At 43.2% G+C, this 27,977-nt stretch overlaps 1 protein-coding gene across 1 annotated transcript in view; it reads right to left on the bottom strand.

Moving 5' to 3' along the window:
• COL21A1 (collagen type XXI alpha 1 chain) overlaps positions 1 to 27,977 on the bottom strand; it is a 237,019-nt gene that overhangs the window by 25,089 nt on the left and 183,953 nt on the right. The window contains exons 17-22 of the mRNA XM_083177317.1: positions 25,921 to 25,974; positions 21,644 to 21,688; positions 20,414 to 20,467; positions 3,634 to 3,687; positions 3,275 to 3,328; positions 1,909 to 1,980 (exon numbers count right to left, since the gene is read on the bottom strand). Coding sequence (XP_083033443.1) covers positions 1,909 to 1,980; positions 3,275 to 3,328; positions 3,634 to 3,687; positions 20,414 to 20,467; positions 21,644 to 21,688; positions 25,921 to 25,974 — 333 coding nt within the window. The remainder of the gene's footprint in view (positions 1 to 1,908; positions 1,981 to 3,274; positions 3,329 to 3,633; positions 3,688 to 20,413; positions 20,468 to 21,643; positions 21,689 to 25,920; positions 25,975 to 27,977) is intronic.

The following is a 27,977-nucleotide window of genomic DNA, read 5'->3' as shown; positions in this document are numbered from 1 at the left end:
TACGCCCTTGCCTGGTGCTGCCATGTTAGATAGATAGATAGATAGATAGATAGAGTGACAAGGAATCACATACACTGGACACAAATGCAGTCTGATTCTTTATTTTTAGAAGGCAACAGCATTCCAGTATGTTTAGTGTGTTACAGCATATCATTGTCAGCAGCTCAGTTCACCAAACTACTCACAGCTTCCAATGGTCATACCTAGGGATGCCAATCCCGGGGCATTTTTTCAATCCCGGTATGCGGGACTGAAAAATGCTCAATACCTGGGATTCCCAGGATCCTGGGATTCGCATCCCTAATTGCTCCCATAGCATTGCTCCCATAGAAATCCCCACACCGGCCGACCCGCACATTTACTTACTGTACATTAACGAGCGGGCAGCCGGTAGTGGGTTTGGAGGTGCACGGTGCCTCCCGGCAAGTGCACCTCCTCAGCAGACAGCAGGCGGGCGGGCGGAGGAGAAGAAGAGGCAGGCAGGCGGAGAAGAGGCAGGCGGGCGGGCAGAGAAGAGTGGGCGGTGAGTGATGACGGTGTGGCCTGCGCAGTGTGACCTCTACTGTCACACTACGCAGGCCGCGCCGGGGTCGGGATTCGGGAATAGCCGGGGCCGGGATTCGGGAATAGCGAGTGCTCAGATGCTGCCCGGCATTAGACTGCGCATGCGCAGTCTAATCCCGAAATCCCGGGATTGGATACTCCAATCCCAGACTTTTTGAGGCCAAATCCCGGGATCCCGCCGATCCCGATCCCGGGATTGGCCACCCTAGTCATACCATAACCTGCACACCCAGCCTATAACTTGGGTGACTATTCCACCATCAAGACTAATTACCCTCTTCCCTGGAGCCACATTTCACAGAAAGCTGGAGGTGCTGTTAAACAAACCCTGATCACATCAGTCTTGGAAACCTAGACTGGATCTAATTATCCTGGTGCTGCTGCTCTAAAACCTAGATAGTTCACATTCACCTAATGTGAACTTATTCTGTCCCTGTCACAATAGATAGATAGATAGATAGATAGATAGATAGATAGATAGATAGATAGATAGATAGATAGATATTTTTATAGTTTCTGAAGAGTAATATCAGTAGGATATCTTAAACTATGCAAAAAAGGGGGTATTTGAACAGCGCTGAGTTTCAAATGCAAATGTATTAGTATTAAAAGGAAAAGCACATTCCTAAAAGTAATTTTTACATGTTCATGTAATAAAAAAAACATGGATTCCTAATCTCATTCTGCTCCTGAGGAAGGTGTGGGGTTATCACACCGAAACGCGCTGAGCTTGCACAGAGTTGCACATCTAATACAATCACCAGCTTGTTCAGGACCAACAACAGCCCTCTACAAGGAGGCCATGTCCCATCATCTATGATTGCCAAATTGCGAGGACACCTTGCTAATTCCAGACGACTCCCTATGGACTCTGACTGACTTTGGGTAACTAACAATTTGCTGGGCATTTGATCAGTACATTCCCCTATTGTGCATTATTACCACCTACAACTCGCATTTTTGCATATGTTTTTCTGACACACCCCTCATGAACAGCAGCTGTGACTGCTCCTAACGATCCACAATTTTGGTATTTGTTTGGATATTTTAAACTAAAGTGAACAGATTGGTGTCTCCTCTGTTAATTATTGTAGTAGCACAAAAGCACAATACTTTCAAAAAGTAACAATCACTTATAAACTATGTTAATGATTGCCCCATCATAATATGTATTCAGTTAAAAGTTTGGACCATTGTAAAATGTAACTCATGTAATACATAAAAAGCATCCTTTTTAAACAGAATAAAAACATATTCTTGGTATATACAGTAAACATTTAAACAGTAAAAGGCTATAGACTAAAAACATCACTAAATCAACTAGAACATCAGAGAAATCTTTACCTTTGCACCTTTAAGTCCTGGTATGCCTGTATATCCATGTTCACCCTGAAGGCCAGTATCTCCTTTTACTCCCTGGTGGAGAAAGTTTGTGTATCTTCAAATAATGAATTCATATTTAAGCTACACAATGTCTATATGAAAGATCCTTGTAAGCCCTTTTGTTAAGCATTGGATGATCAGGGAAATTACCCCTTGTGATTTTCATGAATACAATATGTAAAAATGGACATTTAATCGTCTGCAAAGCTAGTGGTAAATTTGAGCATAAGGTCACTGATTTTTCTGCGATGTAAAGACTGATATTCTGAGGTTTAAGTGCATATTCTTATTTAGTCACTGATTTAGGGCACATACAGTATTAACACCCTATATCATGGCGGATACTTTTATTGTTAATAAAAATTATCCCATTTATGAATGTATATATGAAAACCCGCAGGGACATCCATATCAAAACCACTGTCCTTGCAAATTACTTCCCCACCATTTTGGAGTTTTTCACAATTGTCATGAACTCCTTCAGAGAAATCTGACACTGTGTGTGCTCACAGTGTCAGGACCGGGGCTTATCCCTGACTGAGGATGTGGAAGAGGATCGAAAAATATCTCCCTCCCGCTACCATGCCTCCATTGGCTAAAATAAGTTTACACCATCTGATTCTCAGGGTTTAGTAAGGGTCAAACAGTAGCCAGGGGTCATAGGGTCAATGTAGCCAGACACAGCTTTGTCAAAGGTAACCTTTGACAAAGCTGTACTTGGCTACAGTGAAACACATCAGGACAGAGTACCTGGATACTTACCTGCCTCTTTGCACCAACATTTGGATCTAGACCAGCAGCCATTGCGGAGGATAACATTCATTCCCCTAATACCATTATGGAGGCTACTGCTGCTATGCATTTCAAACTGAATTAATTCCCCTAATGTACTTCAACTGTGGTAAATATAATTCTACCATGGAATTGGGAGAGACTTTCCCTCGGATACCTTTATATGTAGACTATTCTAGGTGGTATACATAAAAATGGATCCTTGCAGATCAATCATTCAATCAGAAAAGTGTCAAAGGTGCCTTGTGTTTTTTATTAATTTTAATATTTTTTTCAGTGTGCCTCAGTGTTTATGATTATTATTATATGTTATGAAATTTTAATCTTAATATTGTTTAGCGCTACTTCTTTCATTTTTATTAGAAAACTGTACTAATACAATGGGGATAATCTCGCACAGCTCTTTTTATAATAAAACTATTTTTTTTTTAAAGCGGATCTTTCAATGATACAAACAATCTGCCAATAGCCCTAAGTGTGGAGAGAATTTAATAAGATTATAGCTTAAGGAGACATAAAGTACTTTCTCACATACCTTTGCTCCCACTAAGCCTGCTTTGCCTGGTATTCCAGGATCACCTTTACTTCCCTATAAAGAAACATGTTTAGCTTTACATGATAACAACCTACACTAAAAATAAACCTGCTAAATATAAAGATTCAGACATCTTTTATCAAGTGAAACACTAATGATTTCATTTTTTATAGTAAAATAGAATATGCCAGTATTTCATACTTGGGTCACAATGCAGTCTGGGCATTTTACAGAAAAGTCTGGATTTTAAACTTATAACAGATATTTCACCAATTTAATTAAATAAATGTGGCTTATGAATCAACAAGACAAATGCATGTACTGGATGAATGAAAAGCAAAAAAGTAATGTATTGTTACCTTAGGCCCAAATGTTCCTGGGGAACCAGGTAAACCTTCTGGTCCTGTCATTCCCTACAATTTTAATTAGAAAAATAAAATGAAAAGTAATTTACTGCACGATGATAACTAAACTTATTGATAGATTATGAAGCTGTGAGCATGGTTGTTTCTTCTTCTGTGTTTAACTTTATATCAATATAGACATACTTGCTGACTTTGTGGCTGCCCCAACTGGAAGGAGATTGTCAGTTCCGCTCAACAGGACAGGATGTTATAGGTGGAAAGTACAGGGGAATGGTGGCGTGAATTGAGTCATTCACGTCCACTTTGCACAGTAAGTGGGTTGATGAGTGAGAAAGGGGGTGATGGGCAGAAGATGTGAAGGCTGATGGCCAGTACAAGGACACTTGCCTTCTTTTCCAAGTGGTTGGGAGTGTCTCCTGATTTTCGAGATCCTCACAGCCAAACTGGAAGAGTAGGCGGGTATGATTATAGGGTAGATGTATCAAACTTCAGAGAGAGAAAAAAATACTAAACAGTCAGCTGCTGTCATTTTTTTAAACACGCCCTTTAAAATGGCAGTTGGTTGATTGGTACTTTATGTCTCAACACATTATCTCTCTCCACGCCTTGATGCATCTCCTCCTGTATATGAATAGGTTTTCTTTATGCTGGCAAAGCCGTGTAAGATTTCAACATGATTCAAAAGATTTCCCCTCCAACCTTAGAAATTGTAAGAATGGTACCGAACTGACTGAAGGAACTGTTTTCCTGCCAATTGCATGACCAATATAATGATTGGTAATCTATGCACAAACAATTGAGTATACGCATTTCCCAATATATAACCAATATGTCTGCCAACATACCCATCTGGAAATGCCAACTCACTTGTGAAATCATATCAATAGCTTCTGGAGTCAATTTATAGAGCCGTAAGTGGCCAACCTTACAAAGAGGCAGATTTGGCAAAAATGGGAAAACCCTCCCCAAATCTCAAGCATTCTGAGTCTCACACACTATTACATTTGGCCCTATGTTTGAAAAATGAGAGGAGCTAATTGGTTGGTAGTTTCTCTCTCACCACGTTCTAACTCTCCAAGGGCGGGATGTATTAAAATACATCACCGCCCTTCGCGGCCCCCCCCCCGCCATGATGCCGCCGCATATGTACTAACATATGCGGCTGGCATCGTGATGCGGTGACGGAGGCCCCCCGCGATACCTGTACTCTGGTGTGCAGGGGGTCTCCGTCATCTCCCTGCCGCCACGCTCTCCCCACACGCCGGGGACAGCTAAGCCAGCTGTCCCCGGCGCCTCCTCCTCCCCCCTGCAACCGGAAGGATGTCCGGCTGCTTCACTAGGGGGAGGAGGGGTTTACCTTCCGGGGTCCAGGAGGACCCTTCAGGAAGGTAAGCCAGAGGGGGGGTCAGCGAGGCGGCGGGTTTGCGTCGGCGGTGGCAGGCGGCGAAAAGAAGCCCATAGGCTTCTATAGGGTATCGTCACCCAAAGGTGGCGATACCCTTCAATGTGGTATCATTTTTGATACATTGGAAAATGCAATAAAACCGGGGTTTTACTGCATTTTCCATTTGATACATCTCGCCCCAAGACTTAGTACATCTGCAACAAATGGGGCACAGTTATATTAGTGCTCACACCCTAGTGCCAGTTATCTGTAAGTAGGTTGGAAAGAATTAATTTACATTTCTTTTACAAATATGTGCTGGCAGCTTGGTTTTTACTCCTCCAAATCACTGTGTGTAACATGCTGACATTTGGAGAGCTATCTCACCAAATCAAATTGCCCCCTCAGAACATCTAGTTCTCACAGTCAGTCAGCAGCTTCAAAGGAAATGAAGAGCTGATATTTTAAAAAACCACATAGCGGCCCACCATGTCTATATATGAAACTAGATAATGAAGGTTATATTCGTTTACACGCTCCCCTACATGTACTCACAGGGGAGTGATTTTTTTATTACTGTGCATGTGCAGCCGCTGTGTGCAAGCGACTAAGGGGAATAGATTATTCGCTGGGCACACGCACACAGTGCAAGTTGGCGGGCCGGGGGATTCATCCATGGGCGTTCCCATGAAAACACTGGGTGTTCTCAAAGTAATTAACCAATGATGTGCGTGCAGGGGGCAGCCAGTTGTTGTCAGCGAATATCAAATGACCGCTCGCTTCCTGCACAGGGTGCACACAGATCTGAGACACCACAGGGGTGTCTTAGATCTGTGAGTGCTTGCAAAATCATTCCATGGTCCCCGCACGCAAGGCTGCATATGGATGTTTATGCAAAGCCGTTCAGGTGCGGACTCAAAATTCTCAGCCTTGCGAGTCAACCATAATACATTTCAATGTTTGGTCGAGAAACATCTGTCCTCACTTGTGTATCTAAATGTTTGGTATTAGCATAAATGTGCTAAAGAATATAAACTTTAAATAAACAGTGCTAGTGTCCAGTTCTCAATAACTGCTAACTTAGTATAACGCCATTTTAAAAACATTATCAATCAAAAGTAATTAATCTTATTAAAACAAATACATTAAAATACATTAAATAAATCCGTTGCAGCCTAAATAAGATGCATCAGTACTTTCCTCCTCAAAAAACAATATATTTAAATGTCTGTAAGCATCTGAATGAGCCAAAATAGCCTCCCTCCCTCCATGTCTGAAGCCATTATTGTTGTCCTTCCAAAGCCCGGTAAAGATCCTAAACTCCCTGAATCATGTAGACCAATTTCCCTTATTCCCACTGACGCCAAGATCCTGGCAAAAATACTAGCCTTGAGACTTAACTCAGTGATTTCTACCTTAAATCATGAAGACCAAATTGGCTTCATGCCTGGTATGTCTACCTCTGTAAATTTACGACGGCTCTATACTATACTTCAGGACCCACATGCCATTCCCTCCGACTCGGTCGTGGTCTCTTTGGATGCGGCCAAGGCGTTTTATAGTGTGGAGTGGCCTTATCTATGGGAAGTCATGAGGTGCATGGGATTTGGCCCAAACTACATAAAATGGACCAAATTGCTTTACCAACAACCAATTGCCAGAATCTCGGTGAACGGGTACATCTCCCCATCTTTCCCCTTATTTCATGGCACCAGGCAGGGATGCCCTCTCTCCCCTACATTATTTGCCATTGCCATCGAGCCTTTGGCTTGTGTTATCAGATCACACCCAGACATCATAGGTATAACCACTGGCTCTAGATCAGATAAGATCGCCCTCTATGCGGACGATCTCTTACTATTTCTACAAGACTATACTGCATCTATGCCTCTGCTTTTGCAGGTGATTGATGAATTTAGCAAACACTCAGGCTTATGTATAAATTGGACAAAGTCATATGTAATGCCGGTGATTGGTCCCCCTCCAATTGTACCTAAAATCACTTTACCATTATATTGGACTAATCAATTTAAGTACGTGGGTGTTCAAATTACAAATAACCCATCAGATTTTCTTCCTTTAAATCTTGACCCATTGCTTCAACACACTATACGTAACTCTAAGTCATGGTGTAAACTCCCATTAACGGTGACCGGTAGGATTAATCTTATTAAAATGATATTACTACCCAAAATACTCTACATCCTGTTACAATCTCCGATCTATATTCTCCCTTCCTTTTTTAGGAAATTGAATAGTGTCCTGTCTTCTCTAATTTGGGTTTGTAAGCGCCCTCAAATACAACTAAACACTCTTTCCAGATCTAGGACAAATGGTGGTCTGGCACTTCCCAATTTCTCCCTATATTATTATGCCGCTCCAATAACTCATATTAGGACTTGGCTGCAAAATACTGATGACCGTTCCCTACACTGGGTCTTCATACATTGTTACTATCCTAGTCTTTCACCAATGCAGGTTCTGTTAAGTGGTAATGTCTCCCCATTCTCTCCCCCCATTGTTTTTCAGGCCACTAAAATTTGGCAGGCGCTGAGGGCCCTTTTTAGATTTGAGGGACTGGACCCGGACACTCCCCTCTGGTACTCCCGATGGCTCCCTGAGCTGAAGTCGTGGGGCATGGGGTCCCCGATCTATAACAACAGTGTCCCAGCTATACTCTGAGGGTACTTTAAAGTATTTCCAGCAATAACAGGATGACTTTGATTTGCCTAAGTTATACTTTTATCGATACCTTCAATTAAGACACGCATTGCAGACTCAGTTCGGGGACTCACCACCTACACTTCTTTATTTTCCTATTAAGTCTTTTCTGCTTAAACTGGGTTCTGTTAAGGCGATCTCCTTGTCCTATACTCGTCTCCTCTCTGATTACCATACGGACCCACTATATAATATCCGTAATAAATGGGAGGGTGATTTGGGACCGATAGATGAGGAGGAATGGGAGCATGCCATGGAATATCCACGTACTGTCACAAGATCTGTTCGGTTCCAACAAATTCAGTTTTTTATCCTACATAGGACATACATGACACCAGCTAGAATAGCTAAGTTTGCGAGTGGACGCTGTGATGCCTGCCCCAAGTGCACTACCTCCTGTGGTACCTTCTGGTATCTTGTTTAAGAGTTTCCGAACATACAAGCCTTCTGGTCCCGAGTGGGGTCGGCTTTAGAAGATACGGGGATGCCTCAAGGGATACTCTCACCTAAGCTGGGTGTATTGTGGATAGAGAGCTCTGACGCCCTCTCCAAATGGGAGAAATTATATGTGCATCATGTCTGTGCCCTGGCTAAAGTTTGCATTGCAAGGCTATGGATGGCTAGTGATAGCCCCACTTTCCTCTCCTTTAAGGCACTAGTAAATTACTCAATCTCTTAGGAACACTATGTATATATGCAAAACAATGCCAGCTCTAAATTCGACAAGATTTGGTCGCCATGGCTTAACTCTGCACTTTCCACCACTGACCCCTCCATTTGATTTTGCTCCACTACCCTATACTGTATATCATGGTCTATAAATTCTGCCTATAACATATCTGCACAATTCATGTCTGTGTGTGTGGTTTTTTTTTTCCTCTATGTTTAGACTAGTTGTTGTGTTAACTGGTAGACTAGATATGTGTTAAGTTGCTTAACAAAGAAAATCTGAAGAATTCTAACAAAAATACATTTGAATACAGACTTCTTAATATTGCTGATATATTGTTAGCAAGTTTGAGAGCGTTGTACACAACTTCATGGGTAATGTTTACTGAACTGTATACATCTGTTATATGTTTGACTTACATTTCACGTATGAGCTCAAATTGTTTGATTATACTACTTGATTTCTGTATGTACAATCTTTATTATTCTTGAATAAAAAACTCTATTTAAAAAAAAAAGCATCTGAATGAGCCAGTAATAGGGCCAGATGAGATGAACATTCTTGGTACCAACTGTCCCTCTGTAATTAAGAACACTATAAGTGTAATACTGAGTGGTGAAGGGGCATAGCTGTGGTAATGGATATTGAGCTTTCATGAATGCGCTTTAGATTATTATAAACAATTCTTCATAATCTGATTTACAACTGTTCGGCCTCAACACTAATTAGACTGAGAATGTCTGTCTTTATTCATGCGCCATATTTCCTTTGTTCCTTTGAACATATTATTCCTCTAGAATGTTGATCATGTGTTATTCTTTTCCGCTAAACCTCCGTAACTGAAACTAATTGTCACTTACAACTGTATAATGTTTTCTGCCATCAATATATTGAATATGTTGCAGCCGGTCAAAGACGCTAATGTATTTATATGATCGGGCATATTTAATAGAAAAGTTTTGTTGGTAGATAAAATGTATTCAGGGAACAGCTCAAAATATTGAGTATCCACTCTATGTATTACAAGGGTCCTGCAGCAGATATCGGCGATATCTGATGTGGTTCCCCTGTTCCAGAGGTTTCTGTGGGTGCTACTGTATTGTTAAATTTACCAAGTTTTCCAGGACAATGGGCCTTATAGCTAACACCATGTTAATTGATTGTAAATGAATGAACTAATGCCCCTTTCAGACTGCACTAAAAAACTGGTATTTTGCAGATTTTTTACCGTTTTAAAACAGTAATATGTGCGGTCTGAAAGGTGCAGAGTGATTTTACTGTTTCCAAAAAAAACGGTTTTTGGAAACGGCAAAAAAGCAGAGTCCTACCCGTTTCAGACCCGTTTTTTTGCTGTCTGAACGGGTCTGAAACGGTACCCAGGTAGCAGTGAGCACTATTGGTCCCCAGCGCAGTGCATATTTAATGAGTGGGACGCTCATTAGATATGCACATATGTAATGAGCCGCTCATTACATATGCGCCTATGTAATGAGTGGCCAGCTCATTAAATATGCACTGCGCTGGCTCAGTGCGGACCAGCTAATGCTCAGTGTCAAACCCCTACCCTTCCCTTTCCAGCGTCCTGCAGCTCTCCTCCCTGCCTGCAGTGCGGGAGCTCCTGCTGGCAGTCTAGGTGCGGGCTTTGGTGCCTGATCCCCTCTCTCTATACCTCCAAGAGGTCACTGCCCAGCGCATCTCCGGGATGTCTCATGCTGCTTTTACACCGCAAACCTGCTTTAGACCAGGTATTTACAAGCGATGTGAAAGGGGTTAAAGTTGCTCTGACCCGTTTAAAAAAAAAACTTTTTAAATACCTGGTCTAATCAGGTTTTGCGGTGTGAAAGCAGCATTATTGGAGGTTTCTCAGTCGCAAATCAATGTTGCGGTCATGTCTGTATTTTGTTACAAGTGTTTATAGCATTTGCCAGTGACACTAATTAGATAATGGGGGTTTTTTTGCTACTCTATATCTATCTGACAAGATAATGATAGACAATTTTTATTACTATGAATTAACGTTTCTTCCTTAGATGCAATAATATATTTAATTCAATTCATTTATAAAAAGGAGATAATTCAAGTATCACTATAAATACAAAAAATCCATGACACTATATTATATATTTAAGTAGATTGTATTTTTCCTTTAAATATAATATATTTTCGAAATCCAGTGTGTACATACATTATACACACGCACATATTGCAAATATATATACGTTAGCCATTTAATACATTTAACAGAAATATTTGTATTAAGCAATCTATTAATGGTCTGGTTGTTCCCCTTTGGAGTCACCTAGTTCCAAGAACAATTTGGAATAGAAACCATTTTTTCCAAAGTCAAATTTTCCAAAGGGAATCCCGAATGTCTTGCTCCAGATGGAGCTAATGCAGTTATTCTTGTTTCTATTTCAATCTCTTTTTTCCATCCTACAATTACAAAATCTGCTAAACATGTTTAAAAACTATTTAGAGATTTAACTATGTGAAAAAGTAATATGAAATAAAACATCAAGTGCATCATACTATAATTTATAGAACGATGAAAATGTCTGAAAATGTTATAATAATATTTAATGTATGTGTTTAACATCTTAAATTTGACATAATCTGTAATTACGCAATGCTACTACCCATTGGAAAGCATGTGTTTTATTGCATAATGTGATGTAATAAGTTATGTGATATACTGCGTGCGGTTGGGTGAGGCAGGGGAGGCACAGCCTTTCCTGTCATACTAGCGTATATGCCGGCATTTTGAATTGATAAAGTATGTCAAAAATACATATAATTTATAATTTATAATTTTATTTTTATTATTCTAATCATTTTTATAGTCAAAATGCTGGAGTAAAAAGTCTATGGCAGGTGAGGCAGTGCCTCACCTGGCTACCTTTTCTGCACATCTCTTATCAAAACTCAGCAAATATCCAGCAGTGTATACTGCTGCACATGTGTATAATGCTGGCATGTACCCCATGGCTCATATATTGTGTGCAGATCTGGCTCTGGAACTTGCCAGGGACTCGTGAGCCATTTACCTGACCGCACGTCCCTATTAGGATGAGAGATTCAGAATGTGTGAGATTCGATAAGAAATCTCCAGGTTTTTTTAAGCAACAATCATTTACACTGCAGAATCAAACTAATTTTAATTTAACCCCTTCCTGACAGAGCTAGTTTTTGCGTTCCTGACAGAGCCATTTTTTTCAAATCTGACATGTCTCACTTAAGTGGGGATAACTTTTTTTTGCTTTTACTTATCCCAGTGATTTTGAGATTGTTTTTTCGTGACACATTGTACTTCAAATTAGTGGTAAATTTGGGTCGATACAGTCTGTGTTTTTTTGTGAAAAATACCAAAATGTCGTGAAAAAATGGAAAATTTAGCGATTTGCAAAATGTTAAATTTTCTGCTTGTGAGACAAATAATCATACCACTCAAAATAGTTAATAACTAACATAGACCATATGTCTACTTTATGTTGCCATCATTATTTCAACTTCCTTTTCATTTTTTTGGACACTAGGAGGCGTAAAATATGAATAGCAAATTCTCAAATTTTCAAGAAAATTTCAAACACTGATTTTTTTAGGGACCAGTTCAGTTCTGATGTGACTTTGAGGGACTTGTATGTGAGACACCCCCATAAATGATGCCATTTCAAAAACTGCACCCCTCACAGTATTCAAAACAGCATTTTGGAAGTTTGTTAACCCTTTAGGTGTTTCACAGGAATTAAAACAAAGTGTAGGTGAAATTTCAAAATTTCATTTTTTTTGCAGAGTTTCAATTTTAATACATTTTTCTAACAAATACAGTAGATTTTACTAGAGAAATGTGACTAAAAATTGATTCCCCCAATTCTTTTGTTTTCATAAATATCCTATATGTGGCCCTAGTGTGCACGGTGACCAAACCACAGGCTTCATAATAGAAGGAGCACCTACTTGATTTTGGAGCCTCCTTTTTATGAGATTATTTTTTAGGCACCATGTAGGTTTCTAGGCACCATAAGATGCTAAAAGTTAGGAACCCCCCCACAAGTGACCCCATTTTGCAAACTACACCCTTCAGGGAATTCATCTAGGGGTATAGTGTACATTTCAAACCCCCAGGGGTTTCACCAATTGTGGTACAACTGGGCAGTGAAAATAAAAAAAAATAATTTTTCATTTTCACAGCTCAGTTGTATCAAAATTGGTGAAACCCCTGGGGGTTTGAAATGTACACTATACCCCTTGATGAATTCCCTGAAGGGTGTAGTTTGCAAAATGGGGTGACTTGTGGGGGGGTTCCACTGTATTGGTGCAACATAGCACCCACCATTCATTCCACCAAAATCTGTGCTGCAAAATCCAAAAATCACTCCTTCCCTTCTGAGTCCTGCCATGCACCCAACTGGTATTTTTTGGTCACATGTGAGGCATTGCCGTACTCGGGAGAAATTGGGGCACAGATTTTGGGGTGCTTTGTATCCTTCATTCCTTGTGAAAATGAAAAATTTTGAGCCAGAACTGCATTTTTCTGTAAAAAATTACATTTTTTTACACAAAAATGCAGATCTGGCTCAAAATTTTTCATTTTCACAAGGAATGAAGGATACAAAGCACCCCAAAATCTGTGCCCCAATTTCTCCCGAGTACGGCAATGCCTCACATGTGACCAAAAAATACCAGTTGGGTGCATGGCAGGACTCAGAAGGGAAGGAGTGATTTTTGGTGGTGGAATGAATGGTGGGTGCTATGTCGCATTAGCAAGACCCCCGAAGCACCAATACAGTGGAACCCCCCCACAAGTGACCCCATTTTGGTCACCAGCTTTGGGAGGGGGGCTGGCGCTGCGGCTGGCGGGGGGGTAGGAGGGGTGCTGGCGCTGCGGCAGCCGGGTGGGTGGGAGTGAGGGGGGCTGCCGGGTGGGAGGGGGGGGGGCTGGCGATTGGTGGTGATCAGTGCTGTTCTTAACAGCACCGATCACCACCGATCACTGTGTTACCGAGCGGCTTAGCCGCCGGTAACACAGAAAACGCTGCAATTGGCTGTTCACATTTGAACAGCCAATCGCAGCGATCGCCGACCGGGGCTCAGGGACAGCAGACATCTCCAAACTGTCACCGCGTCTATGGACGCGGTGACAGTTTAAAACCATGACGTATATATACGTCTTCGGTCGGGAAGTACCTCCCGACCATGACGTATATATACGTCTTCGGTCGGGAATATCTATCTGTATATATATATATATATATATATATATATATATATATATATATATATATATATATATATATACACACATATATATATATATATATATATGTGTGTATATACACACATATATATATATATATATATGTGTATATACACACATATATATATATATATATATATATATGTGTGTGTGTATATACACACATACACACACACATATATATATATATATATATATATGTGTGTGTGTGTGTGTATATACACACATACACACACATATATATATATATATAATCATTTCATTTTATTTTTTTTCATTTTTACTATGTCCCTAGTGCTGCTGCTGCTGGCGGGGGGAGGGAGGGAGGGAGGGAGGGGGGAGGCAGCGCTGCGGCGCATAACAGAGGGAGGAGAGCGGCTGCCGGGTGCCGGGTAAGCACATAGTGCTGCCGGGTGGGAGGGAGGGGGTGTCCGCGGATCGGTGGTGATCGGTGCTGTACTTAACAGCACCGATCACCACCGTTTTCTGTGTTACCGAGCGGCATAGCCGCCGGTAACACAGAAATAGCTGTGATTGGCTGTTCACATTTGAACAGCCAATCACAGCGATCGCCGACCGGGGGGGGCATTCCTGCCCACCCCGGGCGGCGAGGGGGGATGTCTGTTGTCAGGGACAGCAGACATCTCCAAACTGTCACCGCGTCTATAGACGCGGTGACAGTTTAAATCCATGACGTACATTTATGCCATGTGTCGGGAAGTACTTCCCGACCATGACGTAAATGTACGTCCAATGTCGGGAAGGGGTTAAAAAAAATGGAGCTTTCTTACCAAATCTCTCATTTTCTGAATCTCTCATCCTATTGAATTTCACCCATGATGTTTAAAAAATCATCATATTGCTATGTCATTACTACTCACTCAGAATATTTAGGTGCTAGTTAAATGTTAATTTAAAAAAATGGGGCTATTGCACTAGTTTAAGAAACTATGTAATTAAGCTGCAGATATAAAATATGCCTGTGGAGGCATACAAGATATTAATATGAATTGAAACAAACAAAAAAAACAGTACTTGTTTCCTAGCACGGCACCCATCGCATCGTATACCATTACACTAAATATGGTATACGATGGTATACGATGCGATGTGACGCAATATTGTACAATAAAATATTGCATCGTATGCCATACAATGGCATACGATGCGATCGTATACGATTTTTGATTGTACAAGCACCCTGATGGGCCCTTACAATGATAAATGGCCCCCATAGTCAACACCACCCCCAGGATCAACGCCAACCCGAAGCGTGGCAAGCACAACGATACGCGTCCTCCGACCTTTTCATACCCCCACTATCCACGTTGGCGTGGCGTTGATTTTAAGATAGTGTGTCGAGTGCAGCGAGCCACCTCACCCGAAGCGTGGCTAGCGCAGCGAGCCCCACGAGGGAAGCGGAATACGAGCCTAAAGCGTGGTGAGCAAAGCGTGTCGAGCGAAGCGAGCCCCGCCAGGGGACGCGCAATACATGTAAAGTAATCCGTGTGTGCTCGCCACGCTTTGGACTGCGCTTGCCACACTGTCTTCAATCAACTCCACGCCAACGTGGATAATGGGGGTGCATTTAACATTAAAAGCACCCATCAGGGTGCTTGTACAATAAAAAATCGGATCGCAACGCATGCCTCGCATGCCGCTATATCGCATGCGATGCATGCGATTGTATAAGATAATACAATCAAAATCGGAGGCGCCGTGCTAGGAAACAAGTACCAAAAACACAAATGTTTAATGCAATATCTGCACTAATATAATATAGTATATAATATAGAATAAGGCAAACTTAGATTGTAATATATAATAGTTTATTACCCACATGTAATCAAAAAATCGATAATTTTCAGTGTGCACACAAAAATAATGTCAAATATAAAAAACAACAAGAGGTGGATCTTTTAAATATATTCAAAAATGAATTAGCATTGATGCTTCATATATTTACCAAGTCTATATATAGACATCTCCTCTTTAAGGCTGCATTTTCCGGTCACTAAGACCATAAAAACAAATATGTCTATATCAATACTGTAAAACCGACATCCGCATTACTATCAGGGCACCTGGAGGGCGGCAGTTCGCCCCTCACCCCCAGCGAACTGTGTAAAAAAATTGCTGCCCCGGCGTCCCTGCAGTGCAGGGGCGGTCAGGGGTGTCCGTGCCGTAGGGGTACCTGCGGCGCCGTCATGTGTATAAAGCTGGCTGCGGCCAGCGGGGTCCCTGTAGTGAATAGCAAATAACTAGCGCTATGCGCGCGGCGGCGCGGGAAGCGCTAGTTATTTGCTATTTACTACAGGGACCCCGCCGGCCGCAGCCAGCTTTATACACATGACGGCGCCGCAGGTACCCCTACGGCACGGACACCCCTGACCGCCCCAGCACTGCAGGGACGCCGGGGCAGCAATTTTTTTACATAGGTACCACCCTCCCTCCCCCCGCCACCGGGGCGCCCCCACCCCGACTCGCCTGGGGCGCTCCGGTGCCTTGCACCGGCCCTGATTACTATGCAGTATAAAATTTGGAGTGTTTGGGCCGGCTGGGGGCGTTACCTTTCCCGGGATGGAGCGCCTCACTTGTTAGGCCATCGGTACTCGCTGTGTGCCGTAAGTATAAAAAATAGTGAAATGGCAGCAGCTGTGAGTAAACTGGTCTCCCTTTCAGACATACTGTATAAGTAGAAAATGCTGGGTCACTTTTAAGATCCTGAAAAGGGTACAGTAAGTCAAATAACGGGATCCAATGCAATAGAACTGTGACCAGTTTCAGTTACACATGGAGCTTAATCAAAGAGTGATAAAGCTTTACACAAAATATGATTTGTAACTTATATGTATGATGAAACTAATGTATGTTTTTTTGTTTACTGATGTCACCCTTTTACTGTATGTCTCCACATTCTTGGACCTGCATGATTCATATACAGTCAATTAGGCTCTATTTATTATGTAGGGACCAGTTCATCTTCAGGTGTGGTATAGGGTTCCGACAGTCGGGATCCCGACTGGCTGGACTCAGACAGCATGGCGAGCGCAACAAAGCCCCTTGCGGGCACAGTGGCTCGCTCCGCTCGCCACCTATTCTATTCTCCCTCTATGGAGGTCGTAGACCCCCACGAGGGAGAATAGCCGGTGGCCATAGGGAACCCATCTGTCGGTGTTTTAACAGTTGGGATCCTGACATCGGGTAAATGACTGTTGGGACCCCGCTCCGGCACTCTGCATTTTCAATGTATTCCTTACCATGTCAAACTTATGGATCGATGTTGAAACCTTTAGGGATGAAGGTCATTGAGTTCAATAATTCATCTACTCCGATACTTGTCTGTTTTAGACCATATCTCTTGAATAAGCTCCCTTTGCGGTAATCTGATAATAAAAAGGTGGTAACTCTAACTGGGACCATTATCTTGGTATACCAGTGTATGTCCCATTACTTTTCTCTGAATGTTTGAGATGTTTCCTTCACTATATCCATGTATCTTTCCCCTTTAAAATTGTTTCTTAATTTTCTGTATTTGTGCAATTCCTCCTCAATCAACATCGGAGGAGAAACTCTGACCCCTATTCCACATAACCCTAACGTTTCTCAATAGTTATAGTGGTATAACATATACAATTATAGTTTTGAACTATGTAGAAGACATACAGTATGTTTCAAGATTAGATTATTTTGAGATACAGTTGGCACATTGTATACACAATGACATATCTCCAGTTCAGAAAACACCACACAGCAATACAGGGTTATTAAAAAAGAATAAACCAAATTCATGACACATTGATTTTATTTCTCAAGCATCGTCATGAAATTAGTCACTGACCATTTGAAAGAGGAGGTTTGAAATGGCTGCCACAGGGGCTCTGTAGTTGTGTTATAACCCCGCAATGACAACTCCTCAGCGAAAGGCATTTTGCGCTCTTAAGTTCACAAAACAAATTCGGCTGTCACTGTGCAGTGTGCTTTTCAAAGGCAATTTGGCATTAAACCTCCCTCTCCTTAAAACATTCGACTGTGGTTTTGATAGTTTTTCAACTCCAAGATGTTTTGGAGGAACAAGTGGAGAAAATCTGTGCTGCATTTGGGCAGAGCCCATGAAAGAGCAAGCCGTGCGCTTAAACCACTACAGGTTGGTTATCCCTTATCTGAAATATTCTGAAGACCGTAGGTTTTCTGAATATGTAAGGGCTTTATTTGTTGTTGTCTTCTGCGTCCCCGTCCCCCCCCCCCGCACATTTTTTGATACTTGTGTAGTTTCACGGCGGCAGGCTACGCTACGCTGTCAGCGTAGCCCAATGGCAGCCTAACGTAGTTAGCGTAGTGTCCCAGCGGCAGCCCTGTGTAGTCAGCCTAGTGTCCCCATCAGGCAACATAGTCCCCGTACCATCCCTGCCAAGCCTAGTGAGTGCCTTTCACACAGTGCCTGTAACTGCCAGATCCCCTGCGCTGGTGGACGCCGGCGGAGAGGCGATCATGCCGGCACCGGCGGAGAGGTGCTCCATCTGCCTGAGATGCATGAGCGTCTCATACGCTTGTGCGTCTCAGTAATTTGTGTGCCAGGGTTCAGCAAACCTGCCCATGTCCACTTCAGGGAGATGGCAAGTGCGTATTACATACTGGCATGCCTCCATTGCAAACCCCCACTAGCCACATCACCCTGAAGCATAGTGAGCCCTGCGAGGGGACGCGGTACGTGTCTTTCCAACCTGCTCTTACCCCCACTATCCACGTCTGTGTGGAGTTGATTTTCTAAAGTGTGGCATGCGCAGCGAGCCATGGAGCCCGAAGCGTGGTGAATGCAGCAAGCCCCACAAGGGGATCCGTAAAACGAGCCCAAAGTGTGGTGAGCGCCGCAAGCCCCACGAGGGGATGCAGAATACATATCAAGTAATCCATGTCCCCTTGCGGGGCTCGCTGCACTCGCCACGCTTCTGTCTCTGCACAAGTAACATCTGCCCCACCTGCAGTGCACATGGTTTTGTCCATCTAAGAAGGATTATGTCAGAAAGAGTGAACTAGAATAAGGCCCATTGTGAGAGGCACTACAGGGGATCATTATGTGTGTAAGAGGCACTCCAGGGGGCAATATGTGTGTAAGAGACACTACAGGAGCATTATGTGTGTAAGCGGCACTAGTGGAGGCATTGTGTAAGCAGCAATAGTGGGGGCATTATGTGTGTAAGCGTCACTGTGGGGGCATTTTGTGTGTAAACATCACAATTGGGGGCATTATGTGTGTAAGTGCCACTACAGAGGGTATTATTTGTGTAAGCTGCACTCCAGGGGGTATTATTTGTGTAAAAGGCACTACAGTCATTATATATGTAAGCAGCACTAGAGGGTTAATAGTCTCCCCCACTTATCAGTTATCTGCTTCACCTGATCCATGCTGGAAAAAAAAGCATTATCCCCAAAAGCAGCCCGTGTTCACGGGGTGACGTGGGTGACATCATCAGTTACTACATCGGGTGACGCCTACCCTAGTGATCATAACATGAGTGAGGAGTCCCACACTAGGATGATCTGTTTCTTTTGTCACTTAAGGAAGAGTATATAATATGCAGTTTTGTGTACTTATATTGCCACACAGACTGTTGTGGGTGCCATCCACTGGTTTTAAATAATTAGATCAAAAGAAGAGAAGGACAGAAACCAGTTTTGTCAGGATGCACTCCTCCCTCCTTTGAAAGATCTTTTTTTTTTTACTTTATTGAAAAATACCTGCAATCTGACATCAATCATTTCATACTGCTTTGGTACATATTAGTACCTTCCATTATTAATATTTCATGTGCATATATTGGGATAGAGCAAAGTATCTTAAAATAAAGTGTCAAAAAAGATGTGTGAATAATTTATTAGTGAAAAGAATAAAGATCTCTTTTGAAAAGTTCAGACTCTGCTTAGCGCTTTTTTGTGTCTTAATCAGTGGTATTCTTATTTGTTTAGACACTGCTGGTGCCACGGCATTCCCTGATATCCACGGCGGACTTCAGGATCTTCTTCAGCGGTTCCATGGGTGCAGGCGCGCCGGTGAAGTCCCCGGTGCCACCATGCAATGCACTCCTGGGACAGCTGAAGAAGATCCTGAAGGACGTTGTGGACATTGGGGAACTCGGTAAGTATGAAAAAGGGACTGGGGGGGGGGGGGGGGGGAACCAAAATATTCTAATAAATTATGTTTTTTTTTAAATATTTGGGATAAGAGATCTCCGGACACGGGAGACTCCACCTGTAATTGGATGCCACTAGCATGGGTTTTGCCTATCATTTTGACCATAAATAATTGGTTTGGTCCTGGACCACCAACCCAAGGCATCCCTGAAAGAGCCCCGTAGCACCCTAGGGTGCCTATGCACACAGAACCACTAAATTAAGCCTCAAGTAATTGGTCAAACTATATTTACAGATTTTAGAATGAGATTTCTGTGCAAAGTTATAGTACAGTAGTAGTCTTGCATGCCAGCTTTACATGAGTTATTAGCTGTGAAATCATTGTAAAAACTTATAATCAATGGTTTTCTGGTCAGAGTGTTAGCACTTGCTTACTTTCAAAGTCAATAACATTTTGGCAATTGTTCATCTATAATGAAAATGTTTAAAAAATGGACAACGGCTAATACTTTTAGTGACCTTCTCACAACCATGCAAATTAACTAATCTCCAAATCAGTTTATCTGGTATGCAATACTATAGGAATGCTAAGTGTATCATGTTATAAACTTACTGGGATTCCAGGAGATCCTCTCACACCACGTTCTCCAGAAGTTCCTGTTTCACCCTAATGAGCATATAATAACACAACTATGACCATGATATTCACAAAAAAAACACTTAAAAATATCTACTATGAAAAATGTTTTAAATGACTTTAAACAAACTAAGACAAATATTTATTTTGTGCTATCATTAAGTATCATAGACATCATTATATACATTATTACTTTGCTGTAAGGTACAAATAATGGTTGAAAATGTTTCATTATTACTGTTCCGAAAATATCTTTGCTTTTTTAATTAAAATAATAAACTACAGACTTTAGTGCTTTATTTTGTCTTTTGTAATATAAAGTTTTATAAGAAGCTGATTTTATGTATTTTAAAAAATCATTTACAAAATGGTGCATATACTATATAAACACATGTTGTAATACAGGTTGAGTATCCCTTATGCGAAATGCTCGGGAACACGAGCATTCCGGATAAGGGATTTTTCCGGATTTTGGAATAATCCCTTAAACATACTTATCTGTCCCCTGGTGGTGGCCCGGTGGTCCCTCGGCATCCATGGAGTCCTCCGGCGTCCATGGCAGGCCTTCAGATTCATCTCCGGCGTCTCCAGCAGTCCCAGGAGTGCATTGTGCGAGTTCCCAGGCACACCGGTGATGTCACCGGCGCGTGCACACACTCGCGCAATGCACTCCTGGGATCGCTGGAGAGGATGCTGAAGGTCTGCCGTGGACGCCAGGGGACTTGGTAAGTATAAAAAAAGGGTTAGGAGGGTAGAATTTTTTTTTTAATTATTCCAAAAAAACACGTTTTTTGGAATAATTTGGATACGGGATGCCCGGATACGGGATACTCAACCTGTACAACAATTTTTCGAAGGGTAGAAAGTCAATTTGCACTTCATAGTAGGACTTCTACTTCCTACCTCCATTTGTTTAACAGAAACCTTGCAGTTTATAATGTATTGTTCATCTGATTTTGGTATAATTATCCCATTCAGTAGGCATTCGATACTTATACATTTTACAGTCTCTGCAGAAGACATACAGTAAGCTATTCAATTATAGGGAATTATGCACCAGAAACAAATGTGAAACATTCAATATAACCTTATTGCTCTGCCTTAAATTGAAATACAGTAAATGCACCATAAATATAGTAACCTGTATTCTAGTATCAACTAATGCAAATCTCATCACTCCAATAATTATAGAATGCCATCACAAACCTTTACTCCACTCGCACCATCATTTCCCGGAATTCCCGGTATACCCTGAAATGATATAGAACACAATTCGTAAAATAATAATCCTTATTGTGTCTACGTGTTTTGTAGAACAAAGTATAAGAAATAGAAACCCCTAAAGTAATTTGTGATACATTATAATGTTTTGTCATTTATCAACTCAGTCTTATCAGTGTATGTACTAGAGAAAAGAAAAATCAGTTGTTATTGCTCAGTATGGGCCAGATGCACTAAGCTTCAAAAGTGATAAAATGGAGAGTGATAAACAACCAAACAATCAGCTCCTGCCTGACACTTTTCAAACACAGCCTGTCACATGGCAGGCAGGAGCTGATTGGTTGGCTGTTTATCACTCTCCATTTTATCACGTTTGAAGCTTAGTGCATCTGGCCCTATATATGTATAAACAAGGTATGCATTCATACCTTTTGCACTATGTGAATGGGTTTATAAGGATACATGCCGTATATTGGAGACACTCTAAATTAGGCATTCCCAACCTCAGTCCTCAAGGCACACTACGGGGGAAATTTACTAAGATGGGAGATCTATTTCACATGGCATGTTGCAGTGGGCAACCAATCAGATACTCAATATTATCTTCTAGAAGGTTGTTAAATAAACAAGAAGATTCTGATTGGTTGACAATAGCAACATCCCATGTGGAATAGAACTCCCATATTGGTAAACTTCCCCCTAATAGTGCAGGTTTGTTATGAGTTTGGGTGTGTACCCACAGCTATGACCGCTGTTTAGGACGGCCACAGCAAACCCTACTCTGCCTCTGTTGGCCTTCCTGAAGGATGGATAGTACCTGCAAAAACTAGGACTTCGCCTATAATAGCCATGTTTGAAGGGGCAAATTAGGTCCGCCCCAACTCTGGTGCACCAGGTCTTGAGTAAGGACAAGGTACTTGAGATCTGAAAGGAAATAGCCAAACGGTGAAACTGGCTAAAGAGTACTGCCTGTAAAACAACGGTACTAGGCCAACTTCAGGGAAGAAGGATAACAAAATGTATGAGTGACCCTTTCACAAACCAAAGGTGACCCAGTTGCAGGTACAAGAAAGACACCAGACAATAAAAAATAAAGCACAAAATAGGCCACGCAAAAAACATTGCGAACCACACAAAAGTATGAGACAGTCCCGTAAACAGAAAGTAAGCCCACAAGGTTTAATGTAACCAAAATAGCGCAGACCTGCTACAATACTCTGGAGATTCCAGAGGGAAGGTAACAAGTGTGGACCAAATAAGAAACACGAGACTCAACGTTATAAACATATGAATAATAAAGAGAAATAATACTAGGGCTCCAGTATGGAGCACTTGCGGTATAACAGAACCAGGACTGGAAGCAGTGCCTGAATACCAGGAACCGATGAAATAAACAAAGCCAATAGTAACAGGATCAGAGAGAGAGAGAGGCAGGTGACTGCCACAAAAGAAGGCGAGCCCTGTGCGGTTTCTATGGAGAGCCCCTGTGGGAATGAGGGTGTCAACAGATACCCTTTTTACCATAAGTCGTTGTGTGGACTTATGTCTCTTACCATATATTACAGCTGGGTTGTGTGTCTGTGCCTGCACACTACACTTTTGTACATCACGGAGGTTGGTGGACGTGGACGCAGTGTGAAGTGCACTTCACACTGCATCCACGTCCACCAACCTCCGTGACATACAAAAGTGTAGTGTGCAGGCACAGACAGATGGGATACGGTCATATTGTCGACCCGACTTAGGTCGACAGTCATTAGGTCGACACTGTTGGGTCAACAGGCAACAATGTCGACATGGTTCTAGGTCGACATGGATGAAGGTCGACAGGTGTCTAGGTCGACATGGTTTTAGGTTGTCAAATGCGTTAGGTCGACACGGGTTAGGTCGACAGGTCGCGAGATCGACATGGGCTTTTTCACTGTTTTTTGAGCTGACCTGTGCCGACATGCTGTATTTCATGCCCTATCATCCACTAGGGCGTGGTGGGAGAATTAAATAGTGTGCCGAGTGCAGCGAGCCACCTTGCCTGAAGCATTGTGAGTAAAGCGAGCGATGAGAGGGGCTGCGGTTGACTTCCAACTGTGTCCATGTTGACTGTTTCAACATTCGGGTAAAAAAACAGTGAAAAGACCCATGTCGACCTCGCGACCTGTCAACCTAACCCATGTCGACCTAACGCAGTTGTTGACCTAAACCCATGTCGACATTGTCCCATGTCGACCTAGACACCTGCCGACCTTCACCCATGTTGACCTTGCGACCTGTCGACCTACCCCATGTCGACATAATGCATTTGTCGACCTAAACCCATGTCGAACTTGTCCCATGTCGACCTAGACACCTGTCCAACTTTACCCATGCCGACCTAGAACCCTGTCGACCTAGTGTCCTGTCGACCCAATGGTGTCGACCTAAGTCGGGTCAACAATACGGTCCACACCCACACAACCCAGCTGTAATATATGGTAAGAGACATAAGTCCACACAACGACTTATGGAAAAAGAAGGTTTGTTGACACCCTCATTCCCACAAGGACTCTCCATAGAAACAGCACAGGGCTTGCCTGCTGAGAGACACTCCAGGGACTGACATTTGAACATTGTAATACCACAGGTATAGGACCCCTCCTCACACCCCCTCCCTCATGTGAGTGACATGGTGGTATTCTATTTGTGTTTTATTTCGGAACGACCCCCAGGTACCCACCATCCAGGACTATCCCCTCCCCTTTTGAGGTAACCCCCCACCCCCATTTTCTCTTCATTGTATAAATACAATAAATACAAATCCTAAACTACATCAGTGCATCAGTTGTATTTTGTACACAAATACACACATATAGATCCTACCCAACCTATATCCCCCCAGAGTGCGCAGTCCACCCCTCTAAATCAAATCTCATTAAATAATTTTAAGCATTGAGTTTCAAGATACCCCAAAGTCTAACTGCTGCCTGTAAATTTGGCAAATTGTCACTTCGGCCTTGAGAACAAATTTACTCAGTTGGGTTATCAAGCTCCGGGCTCAAGTGATGATTTGGCAAGGTTATAGGCAGCAGTTATGGTATGTACACACGGTACTTTTTGCCTTCCGATGTTGACGATATGGTCGGATGTGCCTTCAGATACTATCCACCATCCGATCTGATCGGATGGTGGATAGTATCTGAAGGCACATCTGACCATGTGTACACACCATTAGACTTTGTCATGGCCCAACTGCTGGCTGGCTACTCACCGCTCCTGGCACATTGGTCCTGTAGCCTCATGGGGGTCTGGACGATGGGGTCTGGTGGGCGTCTGTCTTCATTGGGTCCACGATCTCCGGTGGGTCCAGCGGTGACGGCGGCTGCGGTGCTAGCTCTGGAGACGGCGGGGCCTCCATCTTGGTTGCATCAAGTGACTGTCGGGGCCTCTATATCCCCTCTGCCTGTCAATCTGCCCTATCTCTGCGCTGCTGGGCTAATAAATCCCAGGAACCTGTGAGCTCCTGTGCTGCTGCAACTTCTAAGTTGCACAATTTTGGAGCTGCTGGCAGTGCTCATTGTTTATGTGCAGAACCGGTGATTCCAGCATTCGCAGATCTAAGTCAGCCTCTGCTGAGCTTAGATCTGCGGCACTCTTGTATGGGAAGTGGGAGGGCAGCTGATATCCGCTGATGTCAGCTGCCCGAACCCCATACCCACATCACGGCGCATTATCATGGGAGCGCTAATGGTTGCTACCCCACACCGCAGCCCCATGCCCTGCGTTCGCACTGCTAGGTGAGTACAGGCCAGCAAATAAGCAATTCCCCATGCCTGTTCGCACAAAGCGGCTGCACATGCGCACAAAAGTTTATGCATATGCACAGTTGCTAAACATCTCTCCCCTGTGCGAATGCGCAGGGAGCGAATGAATCAGAATGAGGGCCATAGTCATATATCACATAATATGATTCATAGGGGGAGATTTATCAAAGCTTGGAGAGGGACAAGGTGGGGAGTTATAAAGTACAAACCACTCAGCTCCTGTCATTTTTCAAACACAGCCTGTAACATGACAGAAGCTTTTGGTTAGTAGTATATCTTTCACACTTTACCTCTCTCCACCTTATCTACCTCTCTCCAAGCTTTGATAATTCTACCCTATGGTCTTTACTTTTATTTTGATTGTTTATTTTAATTAATAACCCTTTAAAAAAGCAATAAATACAGTATATTACAGCCATTCAAAGCAACACAATATAGAGGCAGATCATTTTAATTATGGATATTTACTGGTAATCCACGTTGACCTTCCATTCCTGGGGGACCAGCCTTTCCTTTTTCTCCCTGTAATATAAAGTCATTACTTACACAGCTTACTGTATATAGAACAAGAGTTATAAATAAATAAATAAATAAATACAGCTAAGCCCCATTGCCTTTTCATTATCACTAATTGGTCCCTTACATATGCAGAAATGCTAGCATACACAACAGATACAGCCCCAAATAGGCCTATGTGCACTGACAGCATCGGTGGGTTTTTCGGACTTCGATTCAATCATCAGAGGGCCGTGCAAGCACATGGTCGCCCTATGTGCGATTGCACACTATAAACCCAATTGGGGGCATGCCACCACCATTTTCTGGGCGTTTCATAGAATACACAGGTGTTCCCTGACCATTGGGAGGGAGGGCTGGTGACATCATCAGCGTCCTCCTTCTAAGTCCTGTCTTACTCTACTCTGCGGGTGGGAATCCATTCAATGGTAAATAGATTTCTCCCTGTGTGCGCGGCTGCTACCTAGAGGCCTCTGTCTGAATATTACATACATATAACACTACAGCTGATAGCTGCAACATACAGAAGGAGGCAATAGTAAAACCAGCTGAGACTATTCTGTGAAAGACAGTACAAAGCAGCACGTATGGTAGCAGTCTGTAGAGTTCCTAGCTACATAACTGGTCCTGAGTCTGTGCACAACCATTAATAGCGCACGCTAGAAACTGTGCTCAATGCAGAGGAACGGTGAGTGTGGCATTGAGTGTAATACAGGAGAATACTATTTCTATTCAATTATAGAAAGCGCAGAGCAACAGAGACTTGCACTGTAGAGTAACACAGCAGCACAATGAAAACTGTGGAGACAAAGGACCTTATTTAGGTCCGGTCGGTCCCCCACGCATTCACACAGGGGGATGATGGCAAACTGCATCTCATTCGCACCCATCAGTTCTGGCAGAAAGCATGGGGCAGCGACAGGTAAACCCGCCCATGGATATGAGGCAGTTATGTGGCTGCCGGGGCTCTCGTACAGGGCGCACGCAAAGCTAAGGCACCTGAAAGTGCCTTAGTTTTGCGTGTACACTCCAAATCATTCTGTCTAAGACCATCGAATGATTTGGTCCACCCACACAAGGCAGCAAATGGATGTTTATGCAAAATATCCATTTGCATCCATGCGGCCGAATTCGGCCAAGCGAGGGGGAGCAAGTAGCAGGACAAGCGGCGGGCAGCGTTAAAATCACATGCAGAGCTGCCAACTTGGCAGCACTGCGTGTGAACCAGAATAAGGTACAGTACAAACACTGGAAAAACACTCAGAGGACACTCAGAGCAGAGGTCTTGGGAGGGCGGAGCCGTCGGAGCACAAGCTATGGTCGCCGAGACATCAAATGGCGCCGGTACGGTGCAGCCTGCTCCCCTGCTCCCTCCCCCGCCCGCTCCCTGCACTGCTCGAGCCTACTCACTGAAGCCACAGCGCGGGCAGCACTGCCAGCCCCCCCCCCTCCTAGGAGTGCTGCCCGACCCCATTCAGTGAAACCACAGGCCGACCCCCATCCCCCGTGTCCTAGGCGTGCAGCTGCAGCAATGCCCAACCCCATTCTGTGAAGCCACATCGCTGCCCACCCACCCCCTACCTCCTAGGAGTGCAGAGCTGCCCGACCCCACTCAGTGAAGCCACAGCCGCCTGGCACCTCACCCTGTATCACTCCCCCCTTCTTGCGCCATCACCTCACCCCTTTCTCACCTCTCCCCCACATCATCTTTCCTTTTTTTCCGCTCTCTTCCCATTCCCTTTTCTCTCTCCTGTTCTCTCACCCAACCACCCAGTCTGTCACCATCATCTGTGACCTTATGTGTAATTGGCATTATGGCATGTGGCTTTATGTGTAATGGGCATTACAAAGTTTGCTAAAATGTGCAATGGGCATTACGGTGTGTGGTATAATGTTAGGCTGCGCCCCCTTTTTTGCTGCGCAAGAGCCCCGCCTACTACAAATCGGGGGGGGGGGGGGGGGGACATGCCCTTGCTCCGGGCACCGTGGCACCTAGCTACACCACTGGC

The sequence above is a fragment of the Crinia signifera genome, chromosome 3 (assembly GCF_055691185.1).
Source record: "Crinia signifera chromosome 3, ASM5569118v1, whole genome shotgun sequence".
NCBI classification, from domain to species: domain Eukaryota; kingdom Metazoa; phylum Chordata; class Amphibia; order Anura; family Myobatrachidae; genus Crinia; species Crinia signifera.
This window is presented reverse-complemented; position numbering and strand designations above follow the sequence as displayed.